The 15,922-nt window shown below is 31.5% G+C and overlaps 1 protein-coding gene across 2 annotated transcripts; it reads right to left on the reverse strand.

Moving 5' to 3' along the window:
- Positions 1-4,060: 4,060 nt before the first annotated feature.
- Positions 4,061-11,430, reverse strand: LOC102626199 (E3 ubiquitin-protein ligase DA2L). 2 transcript variants are annotated; one of them, XM_052437605.1, is made up of 10 exons: positions 11,236-11,430; positions 10,990-11,064; positions 10,372-10,823; positions 9,956-10,007; positions 9,805-9,850; positions 9,599-9,680; positions 9,349-9,478; positions 9,151-9,250; positions 7,281-7,347; positions 4,061-5,039 (listed from the first exon to the last, which is right to left on the reverse strand). In XM_052437605.1, exons 3-10 carry the CDS (start codon positions 10,561-10,563, stop codon positions 4,422-4,424), a joined length of 1,287 nt encoding a protein of 428 aa, XP_052293565.1. In that variant the 5' UTR covers positions 10,564-10,823; positions 10,990-11,064; positions 11,236-11,430; the 3' UTR covers positions 4,061-4,421. The 2 variants fall into 2 exon arrangements, with proteins under 2 accessions (XP_052293565.1, XP_024954507.2); XM_025098739.2 differs by lacking the exon at positions 10,990-11,064.
- Between the last annotated feature and the right edge of the window lie 4,492 nt (positions 11,431-15,922).

Consider the following 15,922-nt stretch of genomic DNA (forward strand, 5'->3'; position numbering starts at 1 on the left):
ATAGAAGTTATGACTAATAATGGATCCATTTACTAATCATTTATTTCATTTGTATGATTATAAGACTATAAAAGGAGGGGCTCGTCTCCTTCTTTGCATACATTTGAGATTGAATAAAATTTTTCTCTAGACATTGTATCTCTTATTTGCTTTCTTTCGTTCTATTGCTATATTGTCGTGTTCCTAATTGATAATTAATTTAATTGTGGCTGCATAACTTGTTATTATTGTGGTGTTTGAAGGTATAAGGTTTGAGTATTTTGAAGTTATCAGGTTTGAGTATTTTAACTTTCTAGATATTCAATAAAATAAAAATAAATTTGATTTAAACAATAATATGAATTTAGTTTCATACTACATCAAACATGATATTATATTTAATTTTTAGTACAATCTTATTCATAAAATTTAAATGTAACCATGTTTAATGTAGTGTGAGACTAAATTTATATTATTTGCACACTATATTTATTAAATTCATGTGGAATATTCCCAAACCAATTATATAACATAAGAAACCCGCATTTTGTTGAAGCCAGTGGAAACACAACGAAGGTTCAAGTACTCACGCATTTAAGTCTCTCAGTTATATGTCACCAATTTGTAAAGCTTGAACTACAGTTTAAGGAAATTGCAGGATGCAAAATTTACATGTTTGATAACCCCTATGAAGTAGAACCAATATTTTGATGTTTTCCTAACTTAGGGAATGTATGATTAGTGAATACCAATAAAATCATACTAAGGGATACTATTTAACCTGAAATGAAAAATTTGTAATGTTTAAAATAAGACTTTCAACTATGTCATAACATACCCATTTAAAAAATTTTTAAAAAAACTAAGTTGTAACATAACTATCTAAATAGATTTTAACAAATATGATATAAACTATTGTTATTGTAGCATGAATTATTATTAATGTCATTTAGAGGGGGAAAAAGAGCGAAATCCACTAAATTAATTGAAAATTCTCAACTGTTTTAAAACACACTAAAACTCTCCTAACTGTCGAAATTTATAATGATTTTAACAAACAGACGTTTTTGCTTTTTTCTGTAATTTAGGGCCTGTTTTGGATTGTATTTGGGAGATTTAAAAGTGATTTTGAAAATCAAAATCAACCCCTTCTACAACTGATTTTGAAAAGCAAGGAATGAGTAGTTTTTAGATTCTAATTTTGAAAATCAATTTTATCCTTTAATATAATTCCATAAATATCCTTAAAATAATTACCTAAACCCAAAATTATCCTTATTCAAATTGAAAACAAAATCAATATTTTAATAAATTTTTATTATAATTTATCAATATAAATTTATTAATATCAATTTGTTAGTCGAATTATTATTAAATTTGTTTCACTATATTTTAAATTTAATTATCAATTGTTTTAAGATAAAAAATAGAAAAATAAAATCAATATATTATAAATTTTATTTTTAGTAAAAATTATTATAATACATAATTAAAAATATTATATGTACATGTTTTTATATGTATAAGTAAATTTTATCCTACATTATGTACATTTATTCATTTGTTTTCTCTTAACAGTTTAATAGTAAAATATATTAAACGTCCATAATTGCTTTCAAAACTCTTCTGAAAATAAAATTTACCAAATAATTAACTGATTCTCTTTACAGCATAGCTAACAGCGATTATTTTAAAAATTACAGTATTCACAAACTGGCCCTTAGAGTATATCGACTATTCAGTCAAAATCAAAGTCAAAGTCAAAACTATCATTAAATTGATCTAGCAAGATTCCGAGTCAGTCCTCTGTTTTATTCATTTTTTTCTTGTTGAATCAATCAAATCTTCATGTTTTACAGACCAAAGTTTTGTGGGATAATACGTGGGTAACATGATTATATGTTGTTTCTACATGTCAAGAATTCCAATAATGCCAAAATATCACATGCTTATCAATTATTAAATCATTTTTCGCTCCCTAATTTGGCCAAAATCAACCATGCCCTATTCATATGACTATGATTTGGTAACTTCCAATTACGTATTTAATCTCATTTTAATCTCGTTTTTCCCTGTAAACTTTATTTAAAATGTTCTCACAGACATGTTTGATAATGTGTTGTGATATCATCATGATGGGTTTAATGTTTCATTCTTTTTAAACCACTTTGTACATGCGGTAAAACCACTGACCTCAGCGGTTTGAGCCCCCACAAAGTATTATGGGGGTTTAAATTCCTTTCTAATTGTGGATAATAATTGAGTGAAAATAATCTTCTCCCTTTGAATATGAGAGTGGAGTAGATGTCTCTTGAATATAAAAATAAATAAAATCTTAGCAGTGTTTAATGTAAGACTTTTTTATGTAAGGCTAATCCCAATAATTATCTGATTGTAAATATATCAATAATAGTCTCTTATAATTAAAAAGAAAAAAGAAAAATGTTTCATTTTTTTTTCTTATAATGAGTTTTTTTATTATTTATTATTTCACGTGTGTGGATGTGATTCATACTCTATCTTAGAGCAACTCTAAGATAGCTATAGCCACAAAAAGTTAGTACCGTACTTAGCACAAGCCACTCACACGTATTAAGAAAGAAATTCTACAGGACCTTGCATGTGCAAGAATGATTACGTGAATATGCTTTGTAATTGTTCAGTAGTAATGAGTAAAAATAGTTAAATCAATGACAGCTCCATAAGTAAACCATGCTATGATATAAATGTATTTGTTTTATTATATTAAATTTAATTATACATATTATAAATATATTAGTTAGTTATATTATTTTTTATGTATTCTAAAATTCTCCCTAAATCTAATCTGTTGTATAATAACGCAATATGTTTGGATGCTCTTTTTTTTTTCTTTTTTTTTAAAGATTACATAATGATGCATAAAATCCTTTCACCTATTGTGCTTAAAACAAAAAAGGGGAGTAGGACCAAGGGGTCCTTCACCAATGCAATATGGAAAGTTTAGAACTTTATGTGACCATGACAAAGCATGTGAAACCAAAAGAAGTTGCTGAAAACCCAATCCTGAATCCTTTTACATTACATATTTATTAAGAGACACAGCATGTGAAGTTTAAACATTTCTTCAACTACTCCCATGGTTGATGCCCCAAATTTCATTAAGTCACTTTTTCTCCTTTCCCGATCACAGGTTGACCCTTGTCTGGCCCCACATTAGATTGAAGTGATCATTATAGATCAAGGGACCACCATCCAATGGTCATTAATCGTAAACATCACCAATATCTTTTGGGGATGTTGGATCTTCCTATATCGCAATTGGTTCTAACATCACCGAACATTTACATCATGCCCAATTCATCTATGTTATTACGAGCTTGTTCACTTTGATAATGTTTGGCCCGGATTTTATGCAGTTGAAATTTCCGTATGAACATCCCAAGTGGTATGTTTCAACTAACAACCTTGTGGATGGTTATAATTGAACAATTACGAAATCAATATCCCACTAATTGATTTGATCTCTTGAATAGAATTTAAAAAGTACAAGAAATCAACGAGGACTTTGGCTCAATAGTAGAACTCAGAGTCACAACATCGAGGGCGTGACGGGTCATCGAGGGTGTGAGTACGATCCTATCAGCCGCCAAGGGCTAATTTTCTTTCTAAATATTTGGATAGAGTATATAGCTCCCAGTATTAGTGGAATCAGATTTCCAAGCTAGTACCCTGAAAGATTTTAAGACTATAAAACCAATGTGCGTATCTAGTATCCCAATAGATATCATGTTGTAAAATATATGTAAAAAATTTGCACACAATTAAAAAAAAAAAAAAAGGCTCTACTTATATCATAACTCGAGACAAACTCGTAAAAGCAGGTTTAGCCAGAAATCAAGCTTGGCCTCCGTTTGAGATGAGGTAAATACAATAAAAGGAATCAATAAGAACAACACGGATTACATTACAGCTAAATACATCACTTTCAAGAAAATGGTACTACTACCTAATTGTTGTTCTACAAGCATTTTTTTTTCCAAAGAAATGACAACTGGAACAACTAATTTTGCATGAAAAAGAAATGTTTTGAAAATTGCTATTCAACACCAAAAGCATACAGCATTTCATAATATGGCTAAATATCAAGGCTGACATGATAAATGATTTGTTTCAATGGGAAGTATGAACAAGCTGATAATTATGACCAAGAAATAAATGATCATGATCATTATATAGCAACCAAACAACCTTCCATTCAGAGAATCAAATAATCTTTTGTTTCCTTTTACAATTATATATGGAGAAATTGACCGGAAGCTAGAGAGAGAATCATAGCTACCTTAAACTTGGAACTAGTTGTAAGGCACAGGGCAGTGCACTTGTCCTTTGCTAGAGACTCAGCTAGCCATATGAAAGAGACACTGCCAGCATCATCTGTTCGAGAATATGACCTCTTACAATTATTGCCACGAAACTTCTGGTCCATTTGACATAGGTCTAGCCTCGGCTAGAGAAGCAGCCATGGCCAACATCATCTGCTCCTCAAAACTCTCAGGAACAATGGGACCTGGGACATTTTGAAAGTTGCCTCCAATTTCTTCTGTTGGCGACAATGATGAAATTCCACCTCCATCTTCTGGCAATGAAGAAATTCCACCTCCATCTTCTGCCATATCAGAGCTCGCGTAGCTAGTTCCTGCTTCAGCCAGCTCTGATCCACGATCAATCCCCCATTCTCCTTCATCCCTTGCCACCGTCATCCTGCCATCTGGTGATGTGTTAATCAAGCTCTCTGCAGGAGCATAATTTTCTACATCATGATCCATCCGATTGTACAGTCTACTACTGCCTGGAAACATGTTGAATGATGACATATTTCCACCATGATTTATAGAGGATTCTCCACTGACTTGCTGACGCTCAGCGAGAGCTGCTATGGCACAAGCAAGACCACCAGAAGGGGATGATGATGAACCAGCAATAGGAGCCATAGTTGATGAGACATAACGATCTTCTGTGACATACTGTTCAGAAGGAGCAGCCTCATCATAAGTTGGGTTCCTCTGTCTACCATTCTCCTGCAAAAGTTTATGTTTCAGAAATTAAAAAGTATCAAAGCAACTTGGATAATGAGGAAAACAAAATAGAAGTCAGAACATCTAGGCCAATTACAGCTTTCAATTCGTTCAACAATAATTAAAATTGTAAAATTTCAGATTTCATGGTGCTGTTTTAGTGTCTCTTCTCAGTTCGTACCATAAATTTACACAAAAGATCATTTCTACAATTCCAGAATGATGCCCCCTCAAGTCAAAGGCATCACATATTATTCAGCTCAGATGAAAATCTCTACTGAAATAAGGCCATTTTCTCTAAGCAAAAATTCCTTTTACAAGAAAATAAAGGTACAAAAATATAAACTCCTCCAGAAACTTCATCTGATTAAGAAACTGAGCTATGATATATCAAGGTCCTATTGAACCGCCCCAATGGTACGTGCTCCAAGGGATCTTGCACCCAATAAATGATTTGGCATTCCAGAATGGTTTTAAAATTCCAGCCATGCAAATCAATCACGACAATCTATGAATCATCTCCAATCATAGAAAAAACTTACGGTCAAATGCCAACAAAGTAGCTTCATATTAAGAGACTTTTTATATGATCTGCCTCAAGAGTAAATTATTGCAACTGCTTTGGAAAAGAAACAAAAACGGACTGAGGAAGAAACAAAAGGCAGAAAGAAACTGTAGGGACATGTCATGAACCAACCAGTAGATTGAATACGCAATACCAGGAAAGCCTGAAACATTAAAAGTCAAAATCTAGGAAACCAAATATATATCTGTAATTCTCAGGTCACAGTTTTGTTATTTTTGTCCTTATAAAAACTTGTTTACTGTAAATTCATGGTCCGAATTTCAGAAGGTTCCAGAGGTCCACAACGAGAAGAGTTATATATAAATATACATACATGCCCTTATACTAATATGTATGTATACATGTGTACATACATATACATATTAAGTTTCCCTATACTAATATGTATGTATACATGTATACATACATATACATATTAAGTGTATGTCAATATTGGTGTTCATGCCAATGTAAATCCAATGCTCTGAAAATCAAGATCTTCATAAAGATGATTATGATGCACCACCAACTCTTCTAGAATGTCAGCCAATATATTCTACCCATTCGAAATCAGATTTGACATTTTCCCAACAAATTTACCAAATTGATAAAAAGCAAATAATCAGACATGAATTGCCACTTTTGTACATGCATATGTTAGAACTTCATTTACAACCAAAAGGAAAGTAGAAAGTGCTACATTGTAAGCTCATCCTTGTGCCCCTTTTATGATATTTCAATAATACAAGGTAGTTATCTAGGAACCATCTAAATGTTTCTTGATACGAACAAGTACGCACATCCCTTCTCTAATAGGAGATTTTGCACAATTTCTGGCAACCACAAATCCCAAAAGAGGCCCATAGAATGATACCTCATTCCAATTCTTAAGCCAGAGCATCACCTTGTATAGGCAATCTTGACGACAACAATCAAAACCAATTCAACACATCAAGTTGAAGTATATACACCAAAATGATTAACTGCCAAGAGATTATGGTAAATGCACAGCTATGTTGTGAGAATGATGACTAATCTCTTAACACTAAAATCTATACTTGAGGTGATTCCCACAACCACCCTAAAAAAGTTCAATCTTGCTTTTAAGCCCAATAACACTAACACCACAACTATTTGCCTTTTCTTTCTTTTTTCATATATTTCTCAAAAAGATCTCAATCCTGAAGTTAGTGTGATAATAAAAAGGACTTTCTGCATATAGAGCACATAAAGGTTTATTACCCTCTTCAATCAATTATTTTAACCAACCAGCAGCTAATTGTAGATGTTCCTGTCCAAAACAGAGTCCTCATGTTTATCAATATCTTAATCTCATATGGGGAAATAGGACAAGAAGAAGAAGAGAAGATCAAGAACTTTGATCCTCTCGATTAGGGATCAGTTCAGATTCGAAGGATTTCTCAACGTTTGTTGTTCCCTTTTCTATATATTTTACTGATTACCAATCACAAGCCTAATTTTTACTTGGATAAACCCTTGAATCAGGAGAATCGTTATCTCAGAATTAAGCATTTCTATTCTTTGCAACTACAATGTGATTCTTAAAATTTAAAAAAAAAACTCTTTGCTGATATGTAACAATCTAAGTCATTTGCTTTGAAGTTTCAGTTCTAAGAAATTTGTAGCTAATTTTAAAAATGCGTCTAAGTTGCATATACCTGAATGGAAAGCCAGATTGCCTCCATGACCATTATATCTTCCAAATCCAGGTCAAACTCATCATCCCTGTAAATTAAAGTGCATGATACATAAATAATTGTGACAGCATAATTGACCTTTTAAAACATCAAATCGACCTTGCATTATCAGATACAGATTTCAAATTCTACAGATGACATCATAGGTTGAGATTCACTCAATGCTTATGTCAGGCAAAAGAACGATTAAAAAGATTCACCGAGGATAAAAATAGGGCCTGTTGCGACTGCGTTAGGTTATAATTTAAAGGGCAGAACTTTTAGTACCAATGATTATAATTAAGCAAATCTAACCAATCCTCAAGTGAGAGTACTGTCTTTGCAACTATGTCTTCTCTTCTTATATTAGCCTCTAAACTTTCAAGCATTAAATATTCACAAGCTGTACACATTACTATTTGTTACCAAAAATCATTGAGCATCATTTCTCATACCAAAAGAAAGAGATGAGAAATGAAAAGAAAAAATCAGCAGTAATAATCTCCTGTAAAGACATTACTCTTCCCACAACTACTAAAATCTATTGGCCAGTTCACGCGTAGCTTTATTTTGTCTGTGACACGGAGCTTATTTTCCTAAAAGCACTCAAGCCCAATGACAAACACACTCAAATTTTCCATGTTATCAGTTTCAGCATATTCTATAATCACCACAATTCACAACATATTCATATACTTCATTAAATGCATATCATTTATCAGATCCTCATTCTAAAAATGGAAGGAAGAGAATTCTAGAAAGAGGCCAAGGCTTTCTCAGTCATTAAGTCAATACCCTGTCATGCATCAGATAGCTGGCCCATTGGAAAGTGACAGCAATCTGATGAGGAATAACCACTTAGGGGACCTACTAATATAAAATGCCACCTGTTCTACTCTCCATCTTTGTGCCTTCATACACTTTCACCCAAAAAAAAAAAAGGTGAAATGAGAGGCACATGTGAGCCCGTAATCCAGTCCCTTAATTTTGTTATCAAATCACAATTTGAAAAGATTAAATCTTCCTCGCCATAACAACCAATGCAAAGTGCCTCAAGTTCAGGTGCCTATCTTTTATTATTTGAACTTAGATTTTGTTTCTCAGATTTTGTTTCCTCTTTCCTCTTCTGACCTAGCCTTTCAAATAGACATTCTCTAATTTCTTATTTTGCTTGTACTTTTGGAACAGCACAAACACAGACAACATTCATTCCCCTATCTTATCTGCTCTTTTATCTTTTTCCCCCTCTATTATATTGCTTGTACTTTTGGAACAGCACAAACACAGACAACATTCATTCCCCTATCTTATCTGCTCTTTTATCTTTTTCCCCCTCTATTCCCCTATCTTATCTGCTCTTTTATCTTTTTCCCCCTCTATTCCCCTATCTTATCTGCTCTTTTATCTTTTTCCCCCTCTATTTCTTTGCATCCTTTCCAGTTCTGCATCAATAGCTTATGTATAATTAAATAGATCCCAGTTTAGAATCAAATACCAACCTAGCTAGCAGAGCTCAACCTTCACTCTGTCAATTAAACTAGATGAACATACTGTCTATGATGTCTAATTTTCCACAAAAACAGCCCTATCTAAATTGGAACAAAAGTCAAGATTTTTCACAGATACAAGATTAGAAAATTTTTGTAGGATAAAAATAAGCAATCTAAAATCTAAAACAAAGAACTAAATAACAGATCCAAAAAAATAGAGCTCCATGCTTTAATTCAGCAATTTTCATTGGTTTGGAAATTTGCTCATTTATTCATTAACTAAAGACAATAATGGAAACAGCAGTAACTATAATGCAGCTTCAAACAAGAATGGCATGGCAACAGTTGAGAATGCTCCATACCCATTCGCCCTGCGATGTGAAGGTTGTCTAACCATAGGAGTAGCACATAAGTCCTGAAAAGAGACATTTCCCTCACCTTCCACAGATCTAGAAGATGAAACTGTAAACAAAGGGAAAAAAAAACTATAATATTTACCATTCTAAGAGTAGATGGAATACTGATATAGAGTTAGGAACCAAATTACAAAGAAATGTTACCTGATGACTCAACCTCCCCCAGTGCTATGCCCATGCTTGAAGATTCTTGTCTTTTCAGCATTCTCTCTTCTTCATCCTGAAGTTCCTGCTGCCTAATCCTAATCTTTGCTTCTATAACACGCTGTTCTTCCTAAAGAATTGGAAAACAGGTAAATTACATTCACATTAAAAGCGAATATACGTTGGCCAAGCATTCCACAATTTCAATAACGAATCAAGTTGACAATGACCATGAGTAACCAAATCTTACAATTTGCTCCATGCCTTTTTCCTCCTTTGTTTTCAAACCTCGGTACTCCACTGCATAATTTGCAGTTTTGCAAAAAGGACATCTCATAACATTAAGGAATACAGAAATAGAAAATTACGAATAAAAAATGGAAACAAGAAAAAAAAGACATAAAGGTTTACGGTATGTTTCAAATTTGAACACATTGCATTAAAACTAAAGGATACTGAGTAGGGCGAGTTGTGTTAGGATTCTTCATCTGTAAAAAACACTCTGATGCAGAAAAGACAGATCAAATTGCACACAAATGTTAATAGCTACATTTATATCTTTAACATTCTAATCCAAAAGGTACACATCCAATCACTGTGTAATTACCTGTACAAATTCCTTTCATGCAGCATCTTGATCTGTTGAGACTTGGATAATACTACAGAAAGAAGCAAGAAAGGCCAAATTGGTTTAGTTAGATTAAAAACTTAAAGGCCATCAAACTAATCTATATCAATTGGCTCTGATATTCTCCTCTGGTTGGTACATTGAGGAACAGACATCAAATCAAAAATAAAAAAATTCTTCATATTTTTTTCCTAGAACAGACCCCTAGCAGAAAACAGGGTCAAGATTGCACTTCATGCCCACTTGGTGAAATTGAAAATTTTTATTTGTTGACAGACCCAAATCATAATTTCATCCTCAATTTTCCAACAAGCAGAGGAGGTCGACGAAGGCCAATATCAAATAACCAAACAACCAACAACTAATAAGAAAGACAATGATAGAAAAACACAAACCAAGAAGCAAATAGGACACTCTTCAAGATCACAACAGCAATCTTCATCCCCAGGATAGCAAGGTGAAAGCTTCGATTCGAGAATTAGCTTCCTAAGCTTTTTAATATCCACATCTTTATGAACATACAACCCCTGCGGCCTCGTGTACTTCTCATCTACCACTTGTCTTCTCCTTCCCAACTTATTACCCATCCAATATAAATCCCTTCTCTCTTTCTCTCCTCTTTCCTTTACTATTCGAATTATCCAAAAAACCAAATCAATTACAATAACAAGACCGACAACTAAACATTCCGTTGCAATCCAATCATTTCCTTATATCCAAAATTGAATTGGTAACATCTTCGAGAAACAGTTGCACAAACATCTTAAACCCTAGTCCATGTTCCACGACACAAATTCAGCTAAATTGACAACAATAATTGGATCGCAGGAAAAGCATTTTTGACATCCTGCAAGCAACAAAAATTGGAAAGCAATTAAGCAAGCCAAAAAACATTCAGAACTCACAGAACTCAACCAAAAAAAAAAAAAACTTGATGACACAAATTCACCACGTGAAAAAACCCTAACTCCCGTTAACTTCCACATTCAATATTTAAAATAAAAAAAAAAAACCTGACAAAACGAATCGTTTTATCCGCAGCCGAATTGGCTAGAACTTGCTTCTCACAAATTTTCTTCCCACAAACACTGCCAACATAGAGACATAAACAACAACAACAACAACAACAACAACAACAAATAAATAAATAAATAATTCCAAAAAAAAAAAGAAAATTAAAGCATGAAAATTAATAATGACCGAAGGGAGAATGAAGAACAATAAGAATCAATCGAGCGATAGTAACAAAAGGAACAAACCTTGGAATCGGTGAAGTGAAAGAGAGAGAACGAGAGAGAATGGAGAGATCGAGAGATTTGCTAACAACAACTGAAACACAATCAGAACTTTCTCTGTTATAATGAAGACAAAGAGAGAGCCAAACCCCAATGCCTCCTGAGCCTCAAAGCCTTGGCCTCTCTCTCTCTCTCCTTTATTTATTTTTTCGGTTATTTTTATCCGAAAATTATAATAATTAATTAATTATCATAATATTTCCTTATTTGTCTTTTGCCTACTAAGTAGTAAGTACTAACATTCTTACACGCACCACATCCGTATCTAAAATATGGCAATTTCATTTGTTTCCCAAAAAAATTGTGAAATTACCATTTTGTGCGTGTTTGGGCATTTTGTTTTCTCTCACTTGGACGGAAACCTTTGGATGCGAAGCAAGGCAAGGCACGAAACGGTGGAGTACTGGAGGAGGAAAGAATCCATCGTCAGCATCAATCAAAAGACAAAAGCGGAGTGGAGGTGTGGAACTGTAGAATTGCAAGCGCATAGGGACTATTTAATTAATTAATTATTTATTGTTTATAAGAATTATTTATTTATTTATTTATCATTATTATGATATCCACGCTCGTAGAGAGACGCGTGGCAATTGCAAGAAAACGGGAAAAGGCGTACGGCTATTTATGGAAATAAGGAATTGCGCTTTATTTGCTTCCGTTTTTAACTAACCATTCCATTTCTACTTCTTTTTCTTTCTTTTCTTTTCAGTTCATTGTTTGAGTGTATAATTAATTGATAGGATCAAATCATCAAAAAATCAATTTTTTTTCTCTATAAAATTGCAATTTTTAATTTTTTTTTACAAATTTTCATAAAGAATAAATGCTTGGATAATAAAAGAGTAAATTAATCACGGTATTATAGAATAATTCTTTCTTATGATAACGAATTCGGATGTACAATGAATAAAAAATAAAACAAATCAAAACATTCATTGAATTTGATTTTCTTTTTCATTAATTTATTAGAAACATTTTTATTTAATATTACTCTAAGATAGTAAAATACAAATGTGAATAAGCACAGCCCTATTTGTCTACCAAAATACAAAGCCTAGCCTAATGCATCCCAGAGTGTAACCAAATTGAAGCATAGCACGGTAACGTAAAATAATAAATAAATATATTCACATACTTACGAGAATATTTGAATTTTTCGACTGCACAGAAGAGATGAGGAGACACTTAACCAACTCAATTGTAAATTATTGGCTTATAGTTAGAAACATCTTAAAAGCAATTGTGCAAGAAAGATTTTATTTTCTTTTTCTTTTAATTTTGCCTTGGAAGAGACTCACCTTATTTTTGGCACTCATAATAAAAACTTCATTTTACTACTCGATTTGACCTTTTATATTGATTTATTAAAAATAAATAAATTTATTTGATAATACATTCCAAGTGCAAAATTCCTTAATGCAACATAAAATTTGAAATACAAAACACTAAATTACGGTATGATTTTTCATTGTGAAAAACATTGTCATAAGGTTGTAAATATTTTCCTTTTCAAAAGCATTAATTATCCTAATGCTAACTTCATTTCATTTCCATCGACGTGCGCGGAGTTAGAATCTTACGTCTCTTACTCCCTCCCCCAACAATCCAAATATATGTAAAAAGGTCAAGCAACACCTCATCAACTAAGATGAAGAAGTGTCCACCACTTGATTAAGGAGTAATTTGTGAATTTTCAATTGTTTAAAAACATTTTATATGATATTTAACAATTTATCAGGAGAATACTAATTTTCCCCCGACTTTTGAGAGAAATCTATTAAAATTCAAATGTTTTATAAAATAATTACTATCACTTACTTTGTTATCACAATATAATATAAACATATTGATGAAAGCTGACGATTAGATAATCTAATAAGGAGATTAAAGTTAGATATAAATTTTTATTTTCGAAACACTTATATAAATTGATATGGCATAAAAAGGATGTAGAGATTAAAATGACAATTAAATAAAAGTAATTAAAAGAAAAAAAATAACGTATAATTTCCTAGTAGAAAATTTTGGCATATAAATTTGTACTTTGTAATAATCAAGAAACTGAGTGTCACGCTTATGGAAATAGAGTGGTGATTTTATTTATTTCCTTATTTACATATATAAAGTAAAGAGCATGGCCCATTTAATGGGCAATCCTGTCGAGATTTGTATGACACTAGCTTGTACGATATAATGGACCTGTCTATGGTACAGGTTATGTAACAAACATCTCCCGTCATCCCACCATCCGATTTTCTATTGTTTAGTTTCTCACTCCACATCTAACCACATCCAACGGCTGATGCTGCAGTCTGTAGCTTACAGATTCTGTAAGCTAGTCAAGTCCCGATATAATATTTAAACCGTAAGATTAGTTGACCAAAATCCACCATCTTTGACTCGTGTCTCAGCTTTATATATTTTTGGCAACATGTAGGATTCTTTGTATTATCTCTCTCTCTCTATATATGTATATCACTTGTTGCATCATCGTAAGTAGTTTATATATTATATAATAATATTAAGATACCATTTTTTTATTATATTTTTTTAAAAGTAGTTGCGAATAAAGTATAAATTAATTTTATAATTCTTTCTCTTTTATATATTTAGGCTTTGATTGGTACAGTTTTTCAAATAAAATTTATATAAATAAAGTTTTTATAAATAGTGTTTTTATAAAAAAAAATATTTAAGTTATTTGATTGTCAATAAGAGTTTGTATTAAAAAATTATAAAAATATTTTTAATAGACGATTTTTTAAATTTCTCTTATAAAATGAATGAAATAAAATTATAAAATAAATGAAGAGTATTTTAGATAATTTAACTTTTTGAAAGAGCTCTTCAAACCTTACTCTCAAAAGTCTAAAATTGGAGTTTAAGTAGAGGGAAAATAGCTAATTTAATATCCAAAAATTTTACTTATAATACAACCAAACAATACTAAAAATTTTAAAAAGAGCTTATATTTAATTAAATAAGCACTTTTAGTTATCAAATAAGTCATACCAAACATACACTTATAAGTCCTGTTTGGGATTGAGGGGCTGTAACTTTTAAGCTACAGCTGCTGTGGAAAAAAAACTGTAACTATGAAATAAAAGTTAATAATATGTAGTAAATAAATATTTTAAATAATAATTTTGACAAAATCATTAATGATATAATAAATTTTCTATTATATAAGTGAAAAATCATATCAATATAACTTTTAAGTTACAACAGCTAATGTTTATCAAATACTTCAATGTTGTAACTTTTAAGGTACAGTTGCTAACCTCAATCTCAAACGCACTAATACTCGGATTACCAACTAAATAAATAAATTGCTAAAACTCACTCGGTTGAATCCCTTAACCAATATTGATTATATATGATAGTTGAATACATACTCTAGAGAAGTGTAATAAAATTATCTCCATCTTGTAATTATATAAGCTAACTGTTGAAGATGGCTCGGATTTGGTTGACCCAATTGGATATGGAGGGTGAGCAGTGGTTCTATGTTGGGTTTAACTCCCGTGGCTTATTCGCTTCCCCAGCTACCTAACATTTTATTAACTTTTAGAAATGAATTTTAGTCAAAAGTGACCTCATTGAGTTTATATATATTTTTATTAAGATGTGTTTTTTTTTTTTTTTAGTATGAAAAATATAAATTGCAATGTGATTCATAATTTTTTGCAATTCTAATTACGAAATTGAGTAAAATTCTGAATGATTCTGCTCGATTCAAATAAAGCTCGTCTTTCGTAATGGAAAAAAGTTCATAGGTTTTGGCATTTACAATTGTAGTGCAGAATTTCACATGGATTAGTTGTAATTTAAATATTAATTAATTGAATTCAATCAACTTGCTGCGTCATTGCATAGACAAAATGTATAAAATATTGTTTAGATACAAGTTAATGTTGTTAACCGTGCCCACTCCCACCTGAAAATTTTATTAGGAAGGGCATTTTAGGGTTTTCTCCTAAAGTTGCAACCAGGATTTCCATAAAATATAAGAATAACCGAAAAAATAGTTCTTTTTTTTTTGAAAAAATTATACATTTGCAAATATTTGATAAATTTCTTAATTGAGTTCAAAATAAATAATAAATAAAGATATTTGCCTTTAAGGGGTTGAACATTCTTTACATATAACAAGTTTTTGTCACATACACATTGCAGCTAAAAAGTGAACTATATTATAAATTTATATATACTAATTTTTCCTTGGATTTTGTTCTTTAATTGGTCTCTGGTAAAGGATTAAGAACTAATTAACCATGCATAGATAGGAGGGACGTTGGCTACTGCTCAAAATATATATAACAGTTAATTTTTAGACTATATCTTTCTATTCTTCTCCTAAAAATTAAGTGGCTATATTCAGTTATATTCTCATTTCTTTTGAATTAATGGAAAGCTAGAAAATGAAATTTCATGATTCAAACATTAAAATTTAAGTAAAAATTAAAATATATCAAGCTAATTAAGGAGGAGAAAATTGGGAGATATGATGTGAAGTGAAGCCAATAACAGGTATCAAAGGTCGGCATTCATAAATCATAATGAAGAATAAAACCTAGCCCCAAAAAATAAAAATAAAAAAAAAAGAAGGGAAAGAAGCATATACAAATATAAATGCAGTAGAGTCAACATA

This window comes from Citrus sinensis, chromosome 3 (genome assembly GCF_022201045.2).
Source record: "Citrus sinensis cultivar Valencia sweet orange chromosome 3, DVS_A1.0, whole genome shotgun sequence".
NCBI lineage: Eukaryota > Viridiplantae > Streptophyta > Magnoliopsida > Sapindales > Rutaceae > Citrus > Citrus sinensis.